The following is a 27,162-nucleotide window of genomic DNA, read 5'->3' as shown; positions in this document are numbered from 1 at the left end:
CAGGAAGGTGCTTCGCGATAACATCCAGGGAATAACCAAGCCTGCCATTCGTAGGTTGGCAAGAAGAGGTGGCGTCAAGAGGATCAGCGGTTTGATATATGAGGAGACCAGAGGTGTTCTCAAAATCTTCTTGGAGAATGTAATTCGTGATGCAGTTACCTACACTGAGCATGCTAGGAGGAAGACTGTTACTGCTATGGATGTTGTTTATGCACTCAAAAGACAAGGAAGGACTCTCTACGGTTTCGGAGGATGAAGAATTGTTAGATCTATTACATTGTGTTTTAGAGTAAAACTTCTTGTTCTGCTAATTTCATGTGATGTTTACTTCATGGATACCTGTAAACTTTGGTCATATTCTGTGCAGGTATGAACGAGACCTGTGCAAGTTCAATTGAAGTTAAACGAAGGGTATTGTTTTGTTCATGTTGTGGCGTAAAGATTTATTCTCTAGATTTAGTTGTCAAGAATGAAAGTATAATATTGAACTATTTTTATTCCGATTATGCTTGCTATGTTGTTTATGGTGCGGTGATGCACAATAGAGGTTTTTTTACAAAACTGCTGTAAATTTGTTTTTATTTTACAAAAAATAGGAAAACAAAATTATATTCGAAATTAGTAAATCGACAACATGGAATGAAACTAGGATATTAATAAAGAGAAATCGCCAACTGTATACACATATTTAAAAAATTGTATATATGAAATACAATTTAAAAAAGAAATCGTATTTTACGTTTTCTAATATTGTAATATATTTTAATATATAAAGTTTAAAAAGTACTAAAATTAAAATTGTATCAAAGTTTAAAAATCGTATATATGAAATACAATATAAAAAAGAAATCGTATTTTACGTTTCTTAATATCATAATATATTTTAATATATAAAGTTTAAAAAAATAGTAAAATTAAGATTGTATTTGTGAAATAAGATTTCATCTTTCTTATATTATAATATAAATTAATATACATTACGTTTTCTGATATAATATAAATTATAATGAACTGAATTCGTGAATTCGTATGTGTGATATATTTATAATATTATTATTATTATTTAAATTAAAAAATATTATAAAATAATATAAGTAATAATTTTAAGAAATTAGATAAAGTAAATTTAATTTATAATGAAAAATTAAGTTAGTAAAATTCTAAATTTGAAATGTTAAAGTAAACCAGTAACTCAACGGAATGGAAAGTTAAGATGGAGAATGCTAATTGAAAACTTATTGTCATAAAAGTTCAAAAATAATTCAAATGTTTATATTCTATTATTATTATTTGATATGTTCAAAAGTTTATATTCTATTATTACTCATATGCTCAATTTTATTTAAAAAGGTTAATTAATTTTTTTATGTATATAATTAATTGTTAGTTAGTTTGATTTTTTATGTAAGATTTTGAATGAAATTCGATGTTACATAAATAGGCTAATAATCTTAATTTTAGATAGGATAAAATTCAACAGTATTTAAAATATATGAAATATTTTATGAAAACTTATTTAGTTTAAAAAATATTTAATAAAAACTTAATTTTCTTTAATTATATATAAAAATTGTTATATAATAAATTAAATTTATTTTTTTATATTATTTTAATTTTAAATACTAAAAATATATATATTTAAATATTATAAACATATCACATATATAAAAATTAGTTATTATATATATTTTTAATATTTATATTATAATATAGGAAAATATATATTATTTTTTATTAAAATACAGAAAACATTTATAATGAAATCGTATTTCAGAAATAAGATTTTATTTATTTTATTTCTAAATTATAATATTAGAAATTGTTTATGTGATTTTTTATTTTTTTTTAATTACTCCTTTTAAGAATTTTTTTTTCCATTTTGGGAAAATAAAAAAATTGACCAGTTTTAGAAAAAAACCATAATAGATAAATGATTCAGGAGTATTTGATTAATCTTAAATTAGATTTGGGTTTAAAGAGTTGTTGGATCGGTCCAAATTTCTTTTGTCCCTATCTGTTTTAGACTGTTTCTTTCTACACCTCCATAATTTCTAGCATCGCATACGTCAAATGAAACTACGTTATTTTTTAGTAAAAATATTAAAAAATCCTAAATTTTTTTCTCCACAGCACCCCTCAGTCTTTAGCACTCCATTTGTGTTCGTTGAAGGTTTTTTTAAGTGGTTCTTTATACCGTTTGTGGTGCAGTAATATTGCATTTGTAGAAAATATTGGTTTTTCATTTGTATTTTACAGCTTTTTTGCATTTGTCATTCATTTGAACGTGATTTATTTTTAAACACAATTTAAATTACATAATTTAAAAATTATTCTAAAAATACTTAAAGATTATGGATATGTAATCTGGAAAACACAATCTACAAAACAATCATAAATTAGTTTTAGAATTATGCAATTTATAATATATTAATCCATAATATTTTACTGGGTTCGGAACAAGTTTTAAATTGACTAATCTATAAGATGCACATATATTTTAATTAATTCCAGAATTTTTAATCTAAAAAATAATTGAATTATATAATTAAAAATATAAAAAAAAAATCGCCATAACCAAACCTTTAAACACTTCAATTTTGTTACATAAGAATACTTTTGGAAGAATTACAAATTTTATGGGTACAGTAAGAACCTATGGATGTGCAGGAAGAAGCCACATCTATTTTATGGTTCAGTTTGTCCTTCTGGCCCGTTGGACCACAATAAAGTTGGTCTGTTTTGAATAAATATATATTAACTATAGATTAAAAAAATTGTGAACTAATATTTATTATTACCTATACTAAATACGAATTTGGATATAATTTAACTCAAGAAAATCGATTTAGAAAAGTAATATTATTTTTTACTTATAAACTATCTGAATGTTCAACAATGAACAAAGTTGCTTGGCTATAAGACTAAATTAAATAAATGGCCTATTAATTAAAAATTATAACTACTCATATAGTGGTCTAAGCAAAAAAATGTCAACCAAAGCGGTTCAATTATCCCCAAACGTTACGTTGAAGTTAATGAAGAGAATAGATAGGTCTAAATCAAATTCGTGTCTTTCTCATGTTTTCTGTAATTTTAATAATTTTGAATAATAAGAAACATACTTATAAAAATGTTACAAAATATAGTATTAATGAATTTTTCTTTAAATTAGTGAGTAGGGTTCACACATGGTCATAGGTGAGTCATGCCAATAACATAGTTTCGATTTTTTTTCTATTGAAGTGACACTTGTTCTAATGAACAATCCATAACTTAAGTTCAACCCCCTCCCATGGGCTTTCAAACTGTCGCGCTTCATAGATTCAACAAGTGTTTAAGAATTTTGTTGTCATAGATATTATGATACCTTAACTCAAAGCTAACAATCAAGATTTTTCTTGTGGATTAACAATTTAATTAATTTGTTTATAGAATCGATTTTTATAAAATTAATTTTATATCATATTGTATGCAATTATGTGTGTAAATTAGTTTCAAGAAAAATGAATTCTTTAATCACACAATTAAATGTATTTTTTTATAAGAAATATTTTTGTTAAGTTATGAAAGACTGATAAGTCGATAACACCATCGATCTTTTGAAATAACTAACATAAATTACAAAAGATCATAAAACATCATTAGTCATAGTATGTCATATTATTTGTAAAAGATGATTAAAGCATGATTGAGTCTTTTTTTGACTCTACATCAGACTTATGACACTAAAGATTCAATCAAAAAATATAAATAAGGGAAACAATCACAATTTTTTTTTAACTTTCAGATCATTATCAGATTAACTTAAACTTCATAATAATTTTGCAGGTATCCCATTATTAAAAAAAAGAAATCACATAGGATTATTATTATAAACCATAAAACTCTTCTTCATTATCTAGAATTTAACTTCAAAACTTTTAATTTAGTATACTTCCGTTAACTAATTCACACAATTAACAATAGTTTCTTTTATTACTGGTATTAAAAAAACATGAAGGAAGAAAAAATATTGTATTTTACTAGTTTCCAATATTTAATTACACTGATAATTCGACACCGATAGTGAATAAACTTTAAGACTCTAACTTCAAACATTGTTTATCTTTAAATATTGTTTATCTTATTCACTTTTTTCTGTTTGAATTTCTCTAGTGACTTTTTCTGATTGAATTTCGTAAGTGACTTTTTCTGTTTTATAACTCTCTCGTTTTGTTTGAATCAGAAGCATATTCAACGCTGCAATTCAAAACTGGTGATGATCTAGTTACTTAGTCACTGTTTAGATGAGGCTCTTTTGTATAGTGATATTGTAAATCAATCACATGTCATTCTTGGGGTCTTAAGATTCACTTCCGTCAATGTTTTTGTCCTTCCTCGTACCTAGAAATTGTCTGTCAATTTCCTGGAATCCTCAAACAACATCTTTTCTTCCACTACAAGACAAAGAACAACCATGGTCATACTTTCTGACTAACAACTCATCTTGTGCATCAATAGTTTCTTGGTCTCAGTTTTTTCTTTCTGAAAAAAGAATCATTCTTTTCAAATCAAAAAATTATGAATACCAATAACAAAACACCAATAATAATACTTAGTCATGTAACATCTGCTACTACTACTTCTAACTTTTGCAGACTGGACCCATCTGTATAAACAGTGACCTAATTGGTAATTTGTTTTGTTCATACGTATATAAGTATTCATTTCAAAATATTTGCACATTAGAAATAAAGAAATGTTGATTATTCATTTCTCAATTACTAAAATCTCATCCAAATACTTAAACAGAACCACTTTTCAGAATAAAAAAACCAGATTCACTGTTAAAGATTTTTTTAATAACAAAAATTCGTTTGATGATAGTCAGTAACTTGAATCTTTCATGGTCATGTTACCTCTAAAAGACACATAATATGAGAAACATTGCAATAGTTTATAACAATTTGTTCATTAGGAAGGATCAAAGAAAAACCGCGTGGTGACTCTGACTGGCACATTCCGGTCAAACTCCAGCTAGCCATGGACTTAGAATGGTTTTAATGGTTTTTTTTTTCTTGGCAGGTGATCCTTTGACTAGTGGGATGTAAAAAGGTAGGTTTTTTTATTATAATAATAACTTCAAGTTGCAGAAAGGAAATTCACATCGGAAGAACAAAATGCCTGAAAGGGAAGCCAATGAGATCATATTCCTTTTAATATTTGGTTATAAGAGCTGATATGGAATAGCATTAGCTTCTGCAAATGAAGAAAACACCAGGCCACAGTTTGCATCAATCTGATAAAAGAAAAAGGAATGTTGGTGTCCAAGAGAGAGGGGCAGGAAATGGCACACAGAGGCACAGTGTTGAGAACCATACTTTTCTGACATATTTCAAGAATTTTTTTTCATCTTTTCTATCTGGGAAAAGAAAATCTGCCCCAGAAGCCCCCCAAAGTGATGACAGAAAGGGTACACACAAAGTTGGAGGGGTATCGTGTAAGTTTGAAGAATGAAGATTTGTGCTTTCTTTTCTGCAATTTGGTTATGTGAATTGATTTCACCGTGTTTTTGTTCATGGTCAAGTCAACCCTTTATTTATCTAAAAATTGAAAAATGCTTTAGGGTATTCTATTTAGGTTAGGGCATGATCATGTGTTTGTGAGATTGCGTTCTGATGTGTTTTTCCAAAACTAAAATTTATTGAAATTTGCAGCTTCCACAGATGTATCCTCTGATAGTTCTAGGAGTTCATCAAAAGGGGTATTATCTCAATCCTCTCCATCATCTGGCACTTCAAGTAGTCACCTTGGAATTGGGAACTTCACCTTTGAGGAAATTTACAAGGCAACAGCAAAGTTCTCTCCAGACAATAAGATTGGGGAAGGCGCGTTTGGTACAGTGTATAAGGGAAGGCTTTACGATGGATCCCTCGTGGCTGTGAAGCGTGCCAATAAGGTATGACATAATGATGTTCATCTTCTTCTTATTTCACATTTCTAAACCTTTTTCAATTGTGATTGAAGTTGATGTAAGAGAAGCATATTCATCATATGTAGGACTGATCATATTTTTTTTTTTAGCTTTCATCAATGAGCCTTATGTAGGGAAGTTCTTTTGGCAGGATTTACAGAACAAGAACGTAGCTGAGTTCAAGAATGAAATAAAAACCTTGTCAAATATTGAGCACAGGAACCTTGTAAGGTGGCGTGGGTATTTGGAGCATGGAGATGAAAAGATTATTGTTCTTGAATATGTTAGTAATGGAACTCTTCGAGACCATTTAGATGGTAAGCCCAGTTTATAAAGGAACTCTAATGATTTCAGAAATCCCTCCTCATAGTCTATATACTGCCATGTGGTACAGTTATCAAATACTATAAGCAATTTTTGGTTTTCGGTGTGGATGTTCCAAACCAGTTTGAAGAATAAACTCAACTTTGTGACATGTTTGGCTGTCTTCAAAAGTCAAATTTTGTCTAAAAACTTAGTTTTTGTAGAAGCAAGATACTGGTTGTTTTTGCAAAACATGAACTTAATATGTGGCCAATATTGACATACAAATAAATTGTCACTTGTTAATGCAGGTATTCGGGGAAATGGACTAGAAATTGGTGAGCGTCTGGACATAGCCATTGATGTAGCTCATGGAATTACTTACCTTCACATGTACACAGGTATGTATCATTGGAATTAGATTACAAAATAAGAAATATGTCACAACAAATTTGGATGGCTTAATTATTGCACTGTATCTACATGTATTCCTGATAAAGTAATAATTTAGCCTTGTTTGTGCTCTTAATGCCTGAATGTATGTGTTTGATTGACAGATCATCCAATTATTCATAGGGACATCAAAGCATCAAATATCTTAATCACTGATAAACTAAGGGCCAAAGTAGCAGACTTTGGTTTTGCTCGGAAGGGTGCAGAAGACCCTGCTGCAACCCATATTTCAACTCAAATCAAAGGAACAGCTGGCTACTTAGATCCTGACTACATGCGAACGCAACATCTATCTGAAAAGAGTGATGTCTATTCTTTTGGTGTGTTGCTTGTTGAAATGATGACAGGACGATATCCAGTTGAACCAAAGAAACCTCTTAGTGAGAGAGTTACAATTAAATGGGTAAGTTGGTCCAATCTACCAAATGCATTGCAAAAAGACCAAGTTATAAGAACATGTGTCATGCGAGTTTAGAAGACATAATTTTTTTTTGCACATCCTCCCTATTCTAAGCACGCACAGTGTGGTTAGTGGATTATTCAAGAAATAGATGTTAGAGCTTGTGATTGACATTTGCTTTTCTTTTTGTTTTGAAGTATGTATCAAGTAACTAAGTTGTCCCAGGAAGCATTTTGAACTATTAAAAGCATTGTTGATTTTGTTTGTAAGTGTGCAGTTAATTAATGAAAAGCATAGAGATAAACTAATCTAATGCCAAAGAAGTTGAATTAGTATCTCTGTTCACAGCAAGTTTCTTACTGTGATTACCCTATCAGTGGACTTATATTTTCATTTATTGATGTTTTGATAATTATTCTCTTCAAGAAAGTTTAAGGCACAAGTTTTGTGTTTTGAAGTCCTACATGGGAGTCTGATTATGCAATCATTCTACTGGGTATTGGCCATGACTGGGTATACCTTTCTAGTTTTGATAATTAAGTTTAATCTTATCCTCAATTTGAACCAGAATCCATCTTGTAAAATATATAATATTCATCAAGGCAGAGGCATCATCATTGAAGATATGGAAAGAAATTATGGTAGAGCAATGTTTGTTGAACAAAGAGTATATTAGATCCATAGATCCTTGCTAAATTTGATCAGCTAACCTCATGTTTCTGCGAAGCTATTAGTTTGTTTGTTTATGAAATTGAATTAGATGGGCAAACAACATAGAAAGCAGACCACAGCATGCCACTTGCTTTGTGTTTTATAGTGATCATTGCATTGAAATTGTGAGAATATAATACACTTCAATGAACCTTGAGCTGATATAGTTTACATGCAATGCAGGCAATGCAGATGCTGAAAGAAGGAGAAATTGTGATTGCCATGGATCAAAGACTAAAGAGAAATCCAGCCTCAAACAAAGCAGTACAAAAGGTTCTCAAGCTAGCTTTCCAATGCCTTGCACCAGTGAGGCGATCACGGCCATCTATGCAGAGTTGTGTAGAGGTTCTGTGGGAAATCCGCAAAGATTTTACAGATAGAGCATCTTCTCGTACTCATAATGGTTCTCACCATTCTGCAGATTTCCCTCGAAGAGATGGCAGGAAGAATAGGCATAAGACATATGGTATTCAAGATGGTAAAGGCTATAAATTTGTATCTGCATAACCAATTTCACATTGAAAGTTTGTTCATTGATTGTTCAAATAGTGAACACATGTCCACTACAACTCTTGTTTGTATCATGTTAATTTCTTGAAGCTGTTAGTTTCACAATGTTTTCCCTCTTCCATTTTGAAATTCTCAAGGTTTTAGATTGTTGAGACGGAAAGGTGTGATTTGCTTGCAACCCAAATGGGTGAGATTGCCAAGTTAAGAGAAACTCACAGCTTGAATTTCAGGGTATGCTAGTTTTGTCTTCTATTCTGTATAATATGATAGCTTGGGGTGTTTTGTAAAGTCTGTTGTAAACAATAAACAGTGAAAATTTATTTTTTTATATTATAAAAGCGAGAATCTATTATTTGACTTCAATAATATGATTGTAGTTTTGAGGAAGTTATTATGATTAACATGGAGTTTATTTATTTGTGGTTCAATTTAAAAAAATGATGAGTTTGAATTTTAGTACCAAATTCCATGCCAATGCCTTGTTGATTCACCATCATTATCACCCGTATATGTTTCAAGTGGTCTTAATAAGATAGAAAATGTTTAAATTTTGAAACTAGATAATGGAGCTACACTGAATGAATCTTTACTTTTTACGAGTCTTATAATTAATTTTTGTATTGGTGAGAACTGTACGACTGATTTCATGTCTTGTTTTTCACTAATGAGCCGATCGATATCATGATTCACTGAAGTGGGTCGACGACATTTGAAATTCAGTTACGCTTAAACCAAGTTAATGAAACTAATCTGCGACTAAGAGTTAGGTAATGTAGCCCTAAACGCGGTCCAACTTCCTAAATCTGGCCCATTAAGGAAAGTCCACGAAGGTAATATAAATAACACATATTTCAAGAATTATGTACGTCATTTTGGAGACTTAACGAAAATGACCATTTTGGATATATTTTAAAAAACATAGAGACCAAATTGATTTTTTTTAAAACCACTGTACAAAATTGAATATTGACCCTAAATGTAGGAATAAATAAGGTAATTAAATCTATAAAAAAAACAACAAAAAGTAGAAAGTAGGGTAAGCTAGTGATTCTTTAAACCTTTAATAATAAAAATTTAGATGTGAATCGATCTATTTCTTTCTTTTTTAAAATAAACAATCTTAAAGTTGCTAATAATAGTGTAAGTTACTACATCTTAGGTATAATTGTTGCTCAGACTTAAAAGCATCATACACATGATTTTTCAAATTTTTGTTCACCAACTTTATGTACATCTTCTCTAAATGATCGTTCACCCCTTCTTCAAGATTTGTTGTTATTGGTAACATAATTGAAATGTCTAATATTTCTCCATGTCATGTCAAGATTCTATAACACTATATCAAAGATAAACACTTTATCACGTATCTACCTAAGATCACATATGATTTAAACAACAATCATAAAGACAATAATATATTCCAATCATAGATTTTTCATTTTGTTGAGAAAACTTTAAGGACTTATCAACATCCTTTTCATACTCTTCCCTAATATGACATACATTTATCCATAGTTAAATATATAAATTTATAATTTTTTTAAGGCTTTAAATATGTTTTAAATTTTTTTAATATAATTTTTATTATAATATTTTTCCAAAAAATAAAAAAAAAATTCATTGCTAATTTTAATTATTTTGGTTAAACCTATCATTATTGACCTATATTAAGATTAAGATTAAAATAAAATATCATATATTAAAGAGACTGAAATTACACAAAACGATATTTGATGTTAAAATAACATAAAATCAAGTAGTGACAAAAATTTAAATATCAATGAACAATTTAAAATATACACAAATAAAAGTTTATATATAATATATATTAATGAAATGAGGATAACCTTTTGCATTATATTAAAATGTTGAGGTAAGGGTTGATGAAGTGACATCTCCCCCACCAAAATCCAAAGAAGGAATATGCTATTGGACAAGAGAATGAACAAGAAAGTGTTCCATTCTTTGAAATATAAAAGAAAAATTATAAAGAATTTTTTTGTTTTATTGAAGAAGTCACCTCATATCTAAATCCACCTCCTCATAATGGGATATTCATCAATGGCCAATTGGTTGATGGGTATTCATGTGCAAACAAACTTCACAGTATTATTATCCAAATGCCACTACCATCCCACCAAAATTTAATTCATATTTAACTAATTAAAAAAACAAAAAATAGATATAAATATCACCGCACTCTTTCTTATAATATGATTTTGCTTACAATATGTTTATGGAAGAAACACACATTGATAGTTTTTTGCAATAGTTGTACTTGGTAATAGTATAATGAATTTGTTTTTAATTGTAATAATTTTTCTGAGAGTTTTTTTGCGGATTAAACTACAGCATGAAGATAACATGAGGTTAGTGAAGAGGACTTCATTTTCACTATAAATACATTATGGAACATAGTATAGATAATTGTTTATATAATATATTTGTTCAATTATTGGTATGTATTGTTATTGTATTGTAATATATTATATCACAAAAATTTATCATATATTTTTATTTATTTATGTTATTTTATATTAAATTCATTAATATATCTTTAAGCTTATGCACTATATTTAATTTCATTTCATCAATTTATAATTTTTATATATAAATAAAATTATTAATTTTAATATTAAAATTATATAAAATATTAGAAAAAAATTCTAGTGTATGGGTAGTTATTATCTCAAATGCCACTACCATCCCACCAAATTTAATTCATATTTGACTAATAAAAAACAAAAAAATAGATATAAATATCACTATCTAACTCACTCTTTTCATTAAATCATAAAATCGTATAGAAACTCATGAGATCACTTCAAATTTGTATTTTTTTTTAACTTTAATTGATAATAAAATGCATGTTTTCAAAAGGAACATTTACACTGTGTGTTTGCTTAGAGAGAGTGTGAGCTTGAAAAAAGAGGTTGTGAGTAAATGGACTCCTCTCTCACACATACACGAAGTATTAGTAATTAGGGCTTGTTTGCTTCCAGGGGTGGTCCTGTTGTCGACGACGGAAGTCACAACACCACCCCATTTGGATCCATGAATTGTTGCGAGTGAGGTGGAAGGAAAGAGAAATGGGAGTGAATTTCGGTTCTCTCCAAAGATGAAGAGAAAGTTGAGCTGAGGAGAGGGAGTGCCACGTCATTCATAGTAAGTTACTTGGTGCCCTTGCTTTTGTGCTGAACAGTGCCCCTGCATGCATGCCACATGAAAGCATCAGATTCCTGACTTGGCTCAGGAATCGTTTGACCGTGTGAAAGTGTGAAAGTGAGTGAATGCAGTGGGTGAGGTAGGTGGGTGTGGAATGAAGCTGGCTATATTAAGCGAAGCATGAAGGTGGTTCCTCCATTCACAGAAAAGCAAAGAAAAAGCGAGCCATTAGAGAGTGTAGTGTAGTGTGGTTGGAAAGATTCGTAAGCCATCATAGTTTGTGGTAGGGGCTTAAGTTACGTATAGCTTGTTCATCTCACGTCCTGGGTTCATCTCCGTGGTTCATCTGGGTTCATCTGTGGGTTCCTCTGAGGTGAGACCATGTCTTTGAATGGTGCTTAATCGATTATGGCTGAATTAGAACTGGTCACATAATCGATTATGGTGAAGATAATCGATTAAGCAAAGTTAGTAATCGATTATCTGTAAAAATTTCAACCCATAATCGATTATCTGAAGTGTGGAAAAGGGTCATAATCGATTATTTATGTCATAATCGATTATGCTTGTTTTTTGCCTACTAACATAATATTTTCTAATTAACATTATTATGTGTTGGGAAAAACGGGTAATTTTCCCACTAAAACAAAACCCTAACAGAGCTACCCGACAAATAATATTGAATAAATAAAGCGGAATAATAAAAGAGATAAAGAGGAAAGAACACACCCGAAAATTGTTACGGAGTTCGGCCTGTTTAGCCTAATCTCCGAGCACAGCAAAAACAGCTCACTTTATTACTATGAGAGAAGATATTACAAATTGGGATATATATCAGTGAAGGAGGAGAGTTTAATTTATAACCCTCAAACCTCCTTCCCAAACAATGAACCCACCGATGTGGGACTTGGGATTAAGCCAAAATCAACAAATCTCCACCTTGGCTTAATTTCAAGTCCCACCTAAAACAAATCTTCTCAAACCATAACAAAAACAAACTTTACAGTGCTTCAAATTTGCGCCTCCGGGCGCCAACTTCAAATGTGCAAGATATTAACCAAGTCTAAACAGTGTTCAAACTGGTCCTTGTAACCACCTTGGTGAGCATATCTGCAGGATTCTCTGTAGTGTGAATCTTCTGGAGAACAATCTCCTCTTCTTCGAGAATCTCACGCACAAAATGATAGCGAACTCAATGTGCTTCGTCCGTTGGCATGAAAGACTTGATTCGTTGCTAAATGAATAGCACTCTGACTGTCAGAATATAACTCAAGTTGTTTCTGACCAAACTCCCAAGTCTTAAGCAACCCATGACCAAATTGCTTCCTTCACACCCTGTAATCGCCATATCTCTGCCTCTGTCGAAACAAAGCCACCGTAGACTGCAAGGTAGACTTCCAACTAACTGGCCTTTGCTAAAGTGAACAATAGCCAGTAGACCGTCGGTATCCAAATCATGCATAATCAGAATCCACAATACCAACTAGCATTGACCAAGTGATCATCTGTCAAATGTCATCCAACATCTAAGGTATTTTTGGAGGTACCGTAGAATCCATCTCACAGCTTGCCCAATGACCCTTGCCCGGATCATGCATGTACCTGCTAACAACACTCACAGCCTGTGAAATATCTGGTCTTGTACACACCATTGCATACATCAAGCTTCCAACTGCATTTGCATATGGGACTTTCGCCATGTATTCTCGTTCTTCATTAGTCGTCGGAGATAAACGGCTACTCAATTTCAAATGAGGAGCAAGTGGGTACTTACAGGTTTGTATCTTCGTGTATACCAAAACGTTGTAGTACCTTCTGCAAATACTGCTTCTGTGACAGCCAAGTTTTCCCCTCTCTCTCTGTCCCTGTTTATCTCCATGCCGAGAATCTTCTTGGCTCCCCCAAATCCTTCATCTCGAACTCTTTACTCAACTGAGCCTTTAACCTGTCAATCTCAACTTGGCTCTTTGCTGCAATCAGCATATCATCAACATATAAGAGTAAGTAAATGTAGGAACCATCTTCAAGTCTGCGCAAATACACACAGTGATCATATTTGCTTCTCTTGTACTTCTGATCCTTCATGAACTTATCAAATCGTTTGTACCACTGTCTCGGAGATTGTTCAGACCGTACAACGATTGCTAAGTTTACAAACCCAATCTTCTTTACCATCAACCTTGTATCCTTCTGGTTGAGTCATATAGATTTCCTCCTCCAAATCACCGTGTAGGAACGCGGTCTTTACATCAAGTTGAGCAGCTCCAAATTCAACTGTGCTACCAAGGCCAACAAAATTCGAATGGAGGAATGTTTAACAACTGGAGAAAATACCTCATTATAATCAATTCCCTCCCTCTGAGCAAAACCTTTAGCAACCAACCTTGCCTTGTAGCGAACATCTTCTTTATTAGGAAATCCTTCTTTCTTTGCAAATACCCATTTGCACCCAATTGCCTTTTTACCTTTTGGTAATTGTGCCAGCTTCCACGTCTTGTTCTTATTCAAAGATTGCATCTCCTCTTCCATCGCACCTGCCCAATTACCACTCTCTGAACTCAAAATGGCTTCTGGGTAAGTGGATGGAATGTCATCAACAACTGGAAGTGCATAGGCAACCATATCCATGAAACGAGCAGGCTTCTGAATATCTCGTCTCTGTCTTCTAACTGCAATTGGCACTGATTGCTGTTGAGATTCTTGGGTAGGAACCTCTTCCTCATCTGACTCTTCTTCTGCCATAGGAAGTCACTTGTGGTATTTCGTGTTGGGATCACACTGTCGGCTCAAACTCCACCTGCTTCGGGCACACTCCACCTGTTGCGGAGTACTATCAGCTCCTTCTGGATTTACCTTCTTTAACATGGCAGATTCATCAAAGGTAACATCCCTGCTGATAATCGTCTTCTTTGCCTCTAGACACCACAAACGGTATCCCTTCACTCCAGGACTAAAGCCCATGAAAAGAGCTTTCTTTGCCCGTGGATCCAACTTTGATTCAATCACATGATAATATGCATAGAACCAAAAACATGCAAAGAATCATAATCAGTTGCAGGTTTTCCAGACCATACCTCTAACGGGGTTTGCCATCTATAGCAGATGATGGCAAATGATTGACGAGATGTTGAACGTATGTCACAGCCTCAGCCCAAAACTCTCTGCCTAACTCAGCATTAGACAACATACAACGAACTTTCTCCACAAGTGTCTTGTTCATACGCTCCGAAACCCCATTCTGCGTGGTGTTTTTCTAACAGTGAAGTGCCGAACTATGCCACAATCTTGGCATACCTTCAGGAACGGATCACTCTTGTATTCTCTCCATTATCTGTTCGGAGAACCTTAATCTTCCTCCTGTCTGGTTTTCAACTTGAGCTTTCCACTTAAGGAAAATTCCAAGCACATCATTTTGTTCTTCATAGTAAACACCCAAACTCTCCTGGAAAAATCATCAACAAAAGTGACAAAATAATGCCTACCTCCGATTGACGAGTCTTGGCAGGTCCCCACACATCTGAATGCACATATCCAGAATACCCTTGGTATTGTGAATTGCAGTGCCAAACTTCACTCTTCGTTGTTTTCCCAGAACACAATGCTCACAAAATTCAAGTTTGCAAGCCTCGTACCTTTCAACAATCCTTGCTTGGTAAGAATTTGCAAGGATTCTCTCTAGCATGTCCAACCTCATATGCCACAACTTCGTTGCCTCAGCATCCTTCTAGTGCTAGAAGTTGTTGCCGCTACTGTCCCCACCACTGTATACCTTGGTAGTAATACAAATTGTTCTTCCTCACCCTTTCAACATCACCAGTGCTCCTGAAGTTGCTTTAAGAATTCCATCTCGCATCGTCACAACTAGGCCTTTAGATTCTAAAGCCCCCAATGAGATGAGATTCTTCTTCAACTTTGGCACGTACCGTACATCCCGCAAAAATTCTGGTGGATCCATCGTGATTCCGCAACTTGATTGAACCTATCCCGACTGTCTTACATGGATTATCATTTACCCATGTAAATAACCCCGCCATCAGTTCTTGAAAATCAAAGAACCATTCCCGAATGGGACACATATGATAGGTACAACCTGAATCCAATATCCACTCATTGGATGCAATGATGCTGAAAGCGAACAATCAACACATCACTTTTGCTTTCTGCAACATTTGCATCTTGCAGAGCCTTCCCTTCTTGATCCGAATTTGCCATTACAGACTCACAATATAATATTCAATATTACAAATAATTTCAAACAACCCAAGGCGAACCTTCGGCTCTGATACCACTTGTTGGGAAAAACGGGTAATTTTCCCACTAAAACAAACCCTAACAGAGCTACCCGACAAATAATATTGAATAAATAAAGCGGAATAATAAAAGAGATAAAGAGGAAAGAACACACCCGAAAATTGTTAACGGAGTTCGGCCTGTTTAGCCTAATCTCCGAGCATAGCAAAAACAGCTCACTTTTATTACTATGAGAGAAGATATTACAAATTGGGATATATATCAGTGAAGGAGGAGAGTTTAATTTATAACCCTCAAACCTCCTTCCCAAACAATGAACCCACCGATGTGGGACTTGGGATTAAGCCAAAATCAACATTATGTTCTTCATGTAATGACTTTATATTATATATTTGACACCTACTTAATATTCATGTTATATTCTAAATTTCTATTTTCTTTTTAAAATATATTCATTTTGCTATTCATAAATAATGAAAATTATTATTAAAATTAATTTATATATATTTGTATATATATAACATAACATAATTTATAAAATCATTTATAATATTAAAATTATGTAAATAAATTAACTTAAATAAAAATACTTTAATTAATAAAATGTTAAATAATATAATTATACTTTAATTTTAAATTATAATTAACTAAAATATGAAATATGATTAATCATTATTTATTCTTTTTTTATATACAAGGGTAAAATTGTAATCTCACAAACTTTACTATTCAAAATAATTTATAATATTCTTACAACTATCACTTCACTCACAATTTTCAATAAACTTTCCTCACACATCCCCTCTGACATACCCCAATCCAAACAACCTCAACTTTTTTCCCACTTTCTTCACACTTCCACTCTCACTCACCTTCAACTTACCTCTCCCCCACACCCTCTAATCCAAACACACCCTTAGTGAAAGTCACATAAATTTTGTGTTTTTACCTTTCTATCCTTCCTTTTTTAGCACACTCATTGTTTTACTGTTTTTTTTTGACTAATTAATATATACTCATAAAAATACTATTTTATTTTCTTAATTTATATATATTTAATATTAATTTTCTCATACAATATATCTTTGACTGATTTTTATAAATATATTTGAATTATCTCATATTTTATTTTATAATTATTTTTAAACACATAAGTAAATTTATAAATTTATAAATTTTAATATTTTAAAAAACTTAAAAATTCAATCATATCCATTATGTTACTCACCAACTTTAATAATTTTTTTCTACAAATCCACTCTAAATATCTTAATTAAAATTAATTTTCTTTACACTTTCATTTCAAATAATTTTAAATCCAATTCTCATATGTTGTTTAACCCAAACAAGACTTAGAGTTATAGGAAGATTTATTTTATATAATAGGTTAAAAGTATTCTTTCAAATACAAAATGACTTGTACTCATACAACAAAGTTTAATTTGAATCAGATATTTTATGCTAATATGAAGGTTGTATACCTATTATAAAAAACTATAAATGATATTGTATTTTACAAAATATTTTGGTATTTTTTCTTTGCAAATGTATGAATAATCTAATTGTTAATAATTTTTTCTAATTTTTTGGATTTATTTTATATTATGGTTGATTAAGGATACCATTAGTTTTCCCCCACCAATATATTGACAGTATTATAAAAGTGTTTAAATGGTTTGAATGTTTTGTTGTTGAGTAGTAAAAGAGAGAAAAAATATATCAATTTATAACTTTCACAGGTTTTTTAGCAAACGGTCATTATTCTCTTAACACTTAATCCATTGGGATTAATATTCTAAATTTAGATTTTGAACTTTTATATCAATTTATAAATTTCATAGGTTTTTTAGCAAATGGTCATTATTATCTGAACACTTAATCCATTGGGATTAATATTCTAAATTTAGATTTTGAACTTTTATATCAATTTATAAATTTCACTTAATCCATTGGGATTAATATTCTAAATTTATATTTTGAACTTTTATATCAATTTATAAATTTCATTGGTTTTTTACCAAATGGTCATTATTCTCTTAACACTTAATTCATTGGGATTAATATTCTAAATTTAGATTTTGAGCTTTACTCTCATGATTCGCAAAATAAATAAATAAATATACGTATCTTATTTTATAAATATGATTTGTCGGTATTTATACCTATTAATTTTTCATTAACTTCTCATATTTTAAAGGTGTTTCACATACTTAGTTCGTAAACAATATTTAAACTCATTTACCAAATAATCAAGGTTCATTCTTTAAATCTGATTTATTTAAAGAATTTAAAAGCAAATAGTGTTAATATAAAAGTTAACAAATTTATTCAATAGTAATTTTTTTAAATGATAATATTTTTATTATATTATATTAAGAAGTAAATTTTAAGTCTAATTTAACCTTACAAAACTAGTTTATAAAGTAAAATTTGCATCCACTTATATATTGTGGAATGTCCTTACGTAGGTGTGAGATCTCTAACACACACCAAAATCTTCAAATTTGTGTGCGAAACCATATACTTAAAAATGGATAATAGTGACTCGATAACGAATGATCGGATAAGTCCAAGAAACTCTCACTATGATAAATTCTGAATGGTTATGATATCTTAAGAAATAGACTTTAAACATAACTCAACCTTACAAAGTTGATAAGCTAAGGTTTATACCCAATTATATAAAATGTTTTCATTTATTGATGTGAAATTTTTAACAAATATATATATTATTCTAATAAAAAAAAAGACTATACTTAGGTCAGTTTGCTAATAACAAATAGTTATCAACGTATTTAAGTATCATTGTATCACTTTTTTTAAGATATAATAATTTGAAATTATATATTTACGTATTTTATTTAACAACTTAAAAATATTGAAATACTTATATATATATATATTAGATTAATTAATTTATTGTTGACTTATTTAGAAAGCTTTACTAAAAGTCTAGGTTTAAGCCTCTAAAAAGGATACACATCAATTAGACTTAACCTGTAGTGTGATATATAATTTCATAAAACTCAATCTAGTCTAAGTTAAATTTCCATTTACAATCCCTTTGAAATGATAATTAGTTTTAGATAATTAATTTAGTACGAGACTTTTTAAAGAGCTAATGATGTAAATTTGGAAGATTAAACTAAGATTTTTTTAACATTTATTGAAATCTTAAGTTTTTATTGGTCCAACTATTCCTCTTATTTTACACAAATGCCTATTTTAACATTACACCACAATATCAAACATGATCAAATTATTGTTTACCAGAAATTTCAACTTTTATTTATTGCAATATATAGGTCCCTTTCTACCAAACCCTAACAACACCTTTTCTCAATGAAATTTGAATACTTTTTTTCTACATCCACACTTCATTTCATTTTACAGATTATTTATTTATACACCCATAAGACATGATTTTAATTTCAAAATGATTGAAAAAGTACATCATGGTCATCCTCCTTTTTTTTTGTTTTTTCTCTTGACTTTCAAGTAAGACTTGAGTAAAATATTTTTTTTTTCACAAACAACAAAACTGTGATGGTTATAATTAGAATTATTCCAAGAATATATTGTTTTTGTTCACACAAAATTGCATATCCAATTACAAACAAGCAGAGAGTATATGTTTAAACATTTGTCATAATTTATATATAAAAAGATATTAAAATTAATAAAAGGTCCAGATTCTTGGGTGTTTCGTAGAAAAGCAAAAGACAAAGACAGGAACAAAAGATCCTTAATTTGAAAGCATATCCAATGCAGTGTCGTGTTTTCCATTATTACCCCTCACTCTCACCCGCCTCTTAATTAAGTAACTTAACTGCAACTCCTTTATCACCTCAACCAAGCAACTTTAACTTATTACTAAAACTTTTTCTTCACTGTTTCTCTAATTCCGGTCACCGGAGATGGATCTCCGGCAAGTTTTCGTATCTATTTTCCTTCTCTTCCTCCTAGTCTCCGTCAGTGTCGGAAAGAAGCACAAATTCTCCAGTCCGATCAAAACCGTGGTGGTGATAGTGATGGAGAACCGCTCCTTTGACCACGTCCTCGGCTGGCTCAAACCCTCGCGCCCCGACATCGACGGCCTCACCGGTTCCGAATCGAACCCTCTCTCCGTCGAGGACGCCGCCTCCCCCGCCGTCACCGTCTCCGACGACGCCCTCTTCATCGACGCCGACCCCGGCCATTCGTTCCAAGCCATCCGCGAGCAAATCTTCGGATCCAACGAGACGACACTAAATCCGGCCCCAATGAACGGCTTCGCGCAGCAAGCCGAGTCCATCCTCCCTGGCATGGGCAAAACCGTCATGAGCGGCTTCAAACCCGAAACCCTCCCCGTCTACACCAAACTCGCCACCCACTTCGCCGTTTTCGACAAGTGGTTCGCTTCGGTTCCGGCTTCGACCCAACCGAACCGGTTCTACGTCCACTCCGCCACCTCCCACGGCGCCATGAGCAACGTCCGCAAGAACCTCGTCCTTGGCTTCCCCCAGAAAACCATCTTCGACTCCCTCAATGAGAACGGCCTCACCTTCGGCATCTACTACCAGAACATCCCCGCCACGCTCTTCTTCAAGAGCCTCCGCAAGCTCAAGAACGCGGTCAAGTTCCATGACTACGCTCTCAAGTTCAGGAAGCACGCCCAGAGGGGGAATCTCCCGAACTATGTGGTGGTGGAACAGAGGTACTTCGATGTGGAGGTTTTTCCGGCCAACGACGACCACCCCTCCCATGACGTGGCGGAGGGGCAGATGTTTGTTAAGGAGGTGTATGAGATTTTGAGGAAGAGTCCTCAGTGGAAGGAGATGGCAGTGTTGATTACGTATGATGAGCATGGAGGGTTTTACGATCATGTGGCTACGCCGGTGGAGGGTGTGCCTAACCCTGATGGGATCATTGGACCTCCCCCCTATTACTTTGGGTTTGATAGGTTGGGGGTCAGGGTCCCCACTTTTCTTATCTCACCTTGGATCGAGAAGGGTACTGGTATGTGGTGGAAAGTTTTGAGCTTTTTCAAGTTTAGTTCGTTAATTCCGATTTCAGATGATTTGGGTTTTGCTTAAAAAACTGTTTTTTTTATGATGATTTTTATGCAAATTTGAAAATTGCTTGTAAATCAGCTGTTTTAATGAACTTTGATATCTGTAGTGTTCTCATCCAGAGGTTGTGGTGGTGAACTGAGATCTTGCCTTTTGTTTGAAAAACTGTTTTTTTACCTGTTCTAGTGTTTAGGGGACAACTTTTATATAAGTATTTGAGCTTTTGTGGTTGTATTGGATAATTGAGATGATTTGGTTTTGTCTGATTTTAAAAAACTGTTATTTGAATGATATTTGAATATTATTTCTAGAAGGAGTGTTTTAAAAATCCTAAGAACGGAAATAGGTAGATTTTTTTCGTCTTGTTTTCAGGGAACAAATGTTTAGAAAATAGAGATGTGATCGTGGGACAAAACACTTTCAGATGTGGATCTGATTTAACTCAAAACTAGATGAAATTTCAGTCATGTTTTTAATTTATTAATTTTAATATTAAAATGTTGGACAAATTTCATGGCAGATGTGTTGAGACAAACAAATTTTAGAAATCAGTAATCAAACAAGGTCTTGGGCTCTTGATGAGTTCTGTTTTGGTTTTATTGATTCAGTTTGTTGAATGCGTTTTGGCTTTGTTGGGTTGCTCGGGGATTTTTGACTTCGTGCTGCTGAGTGTGTTTTGTTGTTGGTCTTGGAATTGTGATGCAGTTTGGTTTGTTTTGGGTAGTTGAATTGTATTGTACATTTCGGCTTGGTTCAAGTATACTCGTGCATGAAGTTTAGGTTTATTTGGTTCGTGATGGAGTTTTAAGGACATCAATTAATTAATATCTGATTGCTTTAGTTGGATTTGTACAGTACATGCCTATGTTGATGTCATTTTGGGTCTTGACATAGAGTTAATTGGCTTGTATGTGGGTACTGATATTGGAGTTTTGAGATATTATTTTATGAATCTACTCACTTTTGCACTTGATGGAGTTATGTGTGTGTACCATTTTATAAGTATCAATGGGAATTTTTTTGTATTACTTCAAAATGATGTACTGAATTTTATGCTCCTGTGTACTTGCGTAATATGCTGAGAACAAGCTTTGATAATCTTTGTGTATACTGTAGTTCTCACTTCTCATATGCTCGTAGGTTTGTGAGTTGTAAGATAGTAGCTTATTGCTTGAGGCCAAATATGGAATATGTGATAATGATGAGAAATAGTTCTACTCCACGCAACATACAAAAATCCTCAAAAAAGGCATGAAATGAATTTGTTATGTGATCTGAACCAGAAGCTCCTTATCATATTGTGCTAAAGGAATCTAAGTTTGATCTATCGCTGGATGAAATGTTTTCTTTATAAACTGCATAACTCAGAGCATGTGAGACCATTGATGATGCTAATTAGCTTAAAAAAGGATGATTCATCAGTCTTGGTTTTCTTCATGTTGTTATAAAAATAATAAGTCTCTTGGTCAAGGATCCATAGCCACTTAAAAAAGGTTGATTCTGAGATGCTATTTTTTTATTTTTTTGCAGTGATTCATGAAGCAGAGGGTCCAACCCCATATTCTCAGTACGAGCATTCGTCAATTCCAGCCACAGTAAAGAAGCTTTTCAATTTAAAATCCAATTTCTTGACGAAGAGAGATGCATGGGCTGGTACCTTTGAAAAGTACTTTCACTTTCGAGATACTCCTCGTGACGATTGTCCAGGTTTGCATCTACTTCTTTGATATTTACATCTGATTCCAGCATTCTTGGTACTCTGTTATGGTAGCAATCAATGCCTTTTGAACTACTACATGCTTTGTTGAATTCATTTGTTAGTCTCTTATCCAAGCATCCAATTAAAGCAACCCTTTCCTGACCAGAAATGATTGTGTGTGAAAATCTGGTCTATCTTCAAAAGCTAGCTTCATAACTTTACAAGCTCAAAAACTTCACAATTTGTTGTTCTTTTGGCAAACTCAAGATACTTGTAATACACTCTGAAATTTCCATCCATTGTAGTAAACCTAATATAGACAATAGTCTAGTGCTAGGCAAGCCATGCTTGAATGCAGTCTTGGAAATTTCCTATGTAGCTGCATTGAGAAAAAACTAGTAAGTTGCCACTTTTGTCTATATGTAAACCAGATTTGGAAGTATATTGAAACACCAACAGTGTGCATCCAAAATAGAGCACACAAAGCTTTTCATCTGTCATTTCGTATTAAGAATTGTTTGATGCAAGTGATTTATTTAATTCATGCATTATGGTTATTTATGTAAAACTCTTCCGGAGATGAAGACCCTAAGGGATCATGGACCAAGAGAAAACTCAAGTCTTTCAGAATTCCAAGTGGAATTGATCCAGCTTGCATCCCAGCTCAATGGTGATTAGTACTCAACTCTTACCCAAACATTGGTAAAAGTATGACTGTGAAAGAAGCAAACAGGTATGCAGAAGATGCAGTGAAGAGGTTCCTGGAAGCTGCAAAAGCTGCTCTTAAAGCTGGGGCTAATGAATCAGCAATTGTCACAATGAGGCCTTCTCTTACAAGCAGAGTTGCAGTGGGAGATGACCAAAAACATGTAGAATCATACTGATCTCACACACCTCTGTAAATATAGTATATATATTTAGCATATTCAATATAATGTATAAGAAAAACAATATTGAAATTATTAGAAGTATTTTCAGTTCAAGAACAATTAACCAGATAATTGATTGATTTTGTTCATCTTGAACAGTCAGTTATTCATCACCATTATAGTGGTTGATTGTTCTTAATTGAAAAAGAATTTTACTGTATTCATGTAAACTGTTTTTAAAAAGAATCCTAGCACTGATACTCTTTTTTTATATTCTTTATCTATTACCACTAATACTCTCTTTTTTATATTCTTTGTCTATTACCAAAAATCTATTAAAAGTTACAAATTTTAGTTTTTTTTTTTCACTTCAATTTTTTAAAATGATTAATTTTTCTTTTCTATTTATAACAATATATATTGGAGGTTTAATTTTTTTTTGAGATTATTTAAAAGTGCGTAGAACAAGTCTCATGATAGATTGTTTTATTAACTTAGTTTAAACCATTAACTTAGTTTTAAGCCATTATCAAGAAGTAGCAATCAAAGATTTTTTTAGATAATAACAAGTGTTCAAAACGTTCTTCAATGACTATATTCCATGTTTAGAAATGATTTATATTAAATGATCAAATTATCTATGATTAAGGAAACAAATAAATCTACATGCGTATGATTAAATGTGATTAATTATCATATTTTCAAATCCTGTTTGAAATTGTTTTCTTTGCAAAACAAACAGTGACAGAGAAAGCTCAAAATTAAAAAGAAGTGACCCAAACAAGGCCAAAACCCTCAAATAGCAAATAGCATTGAGGTGCAAGGAGAATTTGCTCTAAAAGAGTGAGGGCAAATAGCAAATTTCTGGGCCAGCCTAAAAGTGTTCAAATAATAAAATGCTGGGCCTAACGAATGGCTCAGACTTTTAAAAAGAGAACAAAATGCTTGGGGTGGAGTTTTAAAACAAGGAGTACATTAAGCAAAAGAAATCGAAAATTTGGAAAACATAAAGGTAATAAATTCTCCCTCACCATATCAATTTTCAACATGCACCCAACCTCTTATTTAAAATGACAAAAATATCCCTCCAAAATGACGAAAATAACCTTAAATAAAAGGGAGGTATAAATAAAAATTACTTCTGGAACATTTTATCCAAAAATATTCTGGATTTAGATATCTAGAACACATTATTCCAGAAATTTGTATCCAAAATGTATTTTAATTTTTTTTTTCTTTTTTATCCGGAATGTAGTTTTCATTTTGAATTATATTTACTGAATTTTAAATCTGGAATAAAGGTAATTTTGGAAATTTAGAAAAATGAAGGGCGCAGGTTAGAATTAATATGGTGTAGGAAGAAATTCCAAACATAAAAACACGATAGTGGGTTTCATTTTGCTCTCTCCTCTTTAATTTAATTGGACCTACTTCCAATTTGCATACGACTATTTTTTCCTGCACCTCACATATGTTCTTCTGTCACTCCTACAAATCATGAAAATACCTTTTTATCCTTTTTGTGTCACCTCCATACTTTGGATCACATAATTCAAAAGTTAATTTTGAATTCGAAAATAACTTATAGATTATGTAATCCGAAATATATTTTTAAAAGTGGTATAGTTTGGATTTGAGAGTAGCTTCCGGATTATGTAATCCAAACATGCATTTGAAAAAAGGTTTTTGGATTACATAATTCATAAGCTAATTACAATTTAAAAAAAAGACTTCCGGATTACGTAATCCATAAATTACAGAGGGATATAAAAAATTTATGAAGGTGGAGAAGAACAGATAGATAGAGATGTAGGAAGAAACAATCTTTGCATACAAGTAATTCACCATTCAATAAAAAAGACCACGAACCCCACTTTTATTGGATTGACGTTGGGCCTCCCAGATGTTGAGTATGAGTTGTTGGTGAAGCCAATTCTTTTATAGGACTTGAGCTTATCACTAACCCCTTGTTTGCTTCCATGGATGTACTGTTCAAGAGAAATGAGTGGATATCCATGGTTTGGATCAAGGGATGTGCAGGGAAGTGAAGGAGAGGAAACCTGTGAACAGTAAATATCCTCTCCCCTCAAAATGAAGAGAAGAGGGAAAGCCATGTCAGCATCCCTTATTTCAAATTTACCCTCATTTGAATGTATTAGTATTTTAAAAAAATTATTGTACAATGTTAAATATATATATATATATATAATATTTAAAATGAAGAAACAAATCATAATAAATTTTAAGGAAGTTTAAGTTTGTTTATTATTTTATAAAATATATAAATCAGTGTAAAAAATAGTTAAATAAAATCTTCCATTTATATATTAGTATTAAGTAGATCAGGTGATACCTATTTTCAAGTTCTAATTAGATATTTTATTAAATGTGGTTGATTTAGTTTTTTTAAAAGAAAATAAATATATATCTAATTAAAATTGAAAATATTACCTCGGTTGGATCATGGTCATCACCAAAAGGTTATACTAAACATTTTCATTTTATTTTATACTAAATATTTAATTTATTTAATACAAAAATCCCTAAAAACAATCCATCACTTGAAATAATTTTATTCTAACTTAAATTATTCATTAGAAACTGAAAATATAATTAATATATAAATATATTATGTAAATGTTTTATTTGGTTTAATGAGCACAATACTTTTTAAATGACTCATGCATGCAAAAGCATATTCTCTGAAAAGGGATACCCATGGTGATAAAAATTGATTTTATGTCTTTTCTTGACCTATTAGTAGTTATTAAATAAATTTAACTAACACAAATATTTAATAAAACAAAATAATAATAATAATTATTGAACTATATCGGATTATACTACTAATACGTTTTATCCTTATTTTTATTATAATTTTTATGGAATCCTTTCTATGGTTAATTAAGTTATATTTTTGTTACTGTTGTATTTTTTAGATTGTTTATTGTGAGGTTTTTAATATTAAAAAATAGTAATTTTTATTTATATAAGATGATTTATTTTTAATTTTATAGTAATGTTAATATTTAAAGAAATTGAAATTTTTTTTTATTTTTATTTTGTTATTTTATTAAAATATTTCTATATATAGTTATATGAGTTATAATTATTTTATAAATTTTTATGAAATTTTTTTATTGTTAATTACGTTATATTTGTTGTTCTGTATTTTATTTTTCATTTCTAGAGGGTTTTTAATATTAAAAAATAACTTTTTATTATATAATGTTTGATTTATTTTTCAATTTTATTACTTGAAGTTTTGTTTTTATTTAATTTGTTGAATACATATTTTTTCTAATTATAGTTTTTATATTATACATATTTACATTTAACATATATTTTTTAATTATAATTTTAAATCTACGAAATGTGTGAAAGTTTTTCATTTTTAAACAAAAACAACTCATTTTAATTAATTTTTTTAATAGGCAAGGGTTAATCTGTAAAGTAACATTTCACACCTTTAAAAAAAATTAAAATTCCTCATAACCACATCACATCACTCACAAACTCCCATAAACTTCCTCACACATCCACCCTAACATACCCAATCCAAACACCCTCACACATCCACTCCCTCAAATCCTCACACATTCCCTCCCTAATCCAAACAGAGCCTAAATGTCAAAGAGTCCATTTATAAAAGACTCTTGACGCTCAATTGGAGTAAAGTACAATGCTATCCGAATAAAAGTGAATATCAAATATGGAAGTGAAAATAACGCTCTCTAAAATTGTATTTGTACAGTAAAAGTTACATAGGTCTCTATAACTAAGTAAATTTTATAAAA

At 31.5% G+C, this 27,162-nt stretch overlaps 3 protein-coding genes across 3 annotated transcripts; all 3 read left to right on the top strand.

The window, feature by feature from the left end:
- Positions 1–4: 4 nt before the first annotated feature.
- LOC137817613 (histone H4-like) lies at positions 5–426 on the top strand (the record flags this gene model as incomplete). The annotated part of the gene is made up of 1 exon (XM_068620889.1): positions 5–426. A coding segment is annotated over one exon (252 nt), but the record flags the coding sequence as incomplete, so codon positions are not given.
- Positions 427–4,726: 4,300 nt separating this feature from the next.
- On the top strand, positions 4,727–8,696 carry LOC137817612 (calmodulin-binding receptor-like cytoplasmic kinase 2). The gene is made up of 6 exons (XM_068620888.1): positions 4,727–5,479; positions 5,697–5,938; positions 6,105–6,270; positions 6,568–6,657; positions 6,814–7,112; positions 8,004–8,696. The coding sequence occupies exons 1-6, from the start codon at positions 5,245–5,247 to the stop codon at positions 8,325–8,327; spliced, it is 1,356 nt and encodes a 451-aa protein (XP_068476989.1). The 5' UTR covers positions 4,727–5,244; the 3' UTR covers positions 8,328–8,696.
- Positions 8,697–19,541: 10,845 nt separating this feature from the next.
- LOC137817611 (non-specific phospholipase C1-like) lies at positions 19,542–23,541 on the top strand. The gene is given in 4 exon segments (XM_068620887.1): positions 19,542–20,744; positions 22,328–22,504; positions 23,062–23,169; positions 23,172–23,541. Coding segments are annotated over 4 exon segments (1,575 nt in total). The 5' UTR covers positions 19,542–19,663; the 3' UTR covers positions 23,381–23,541.
- The last annotated feature ends 3,621 nt before the right edge of the window (positions 23,542–27,162 follow it).

The sequence above is a fragment of the Phaseolus vulgaris genome, unplaced genomic scaffold (assembly GCF_000499845.2).
Source record: "Phaseolus vulgaris cultivar G19833 unplaced genomic scaffold, P. vulgaris v2.0 scaffold_293, whole genome shotgun sequence".
NCBI classification, from domain to species: Eukaryota; Viridiplantae; Streptophyta; class Magnoliopsida; order Fabales; family Fabaceae; genus Phaseolus; species Phaseolus vulgaris.
This window is presented reverse-complemented; position numbering and strand designations above follow the sequence as displayed.

Bases quoted from the DNA above. Each gene is read 5' to 3' on its own strand.
- LOC137817612 (XM_068620888.1), top strand. From the start codon at position 5,245: ATGAAGAAAACACCAGGCCACAGTTTGCATCAATCTGATAAAAGAAAA. The intron at 5,939-6,104 runs GTATGACATAAT...TTCTTTTGGCAG, and splicing joins CTGTGAAGCGTGCCAATAAG to GATTTACAGAACAAGAACGT. The intron at 7,113-8,003 runs GTAAGTTGGTCC...CATGCAATGCAG, and splicing joins AGAGAGTTACAATTAAATGG to GCAATGCAGATGCTGAAAGA.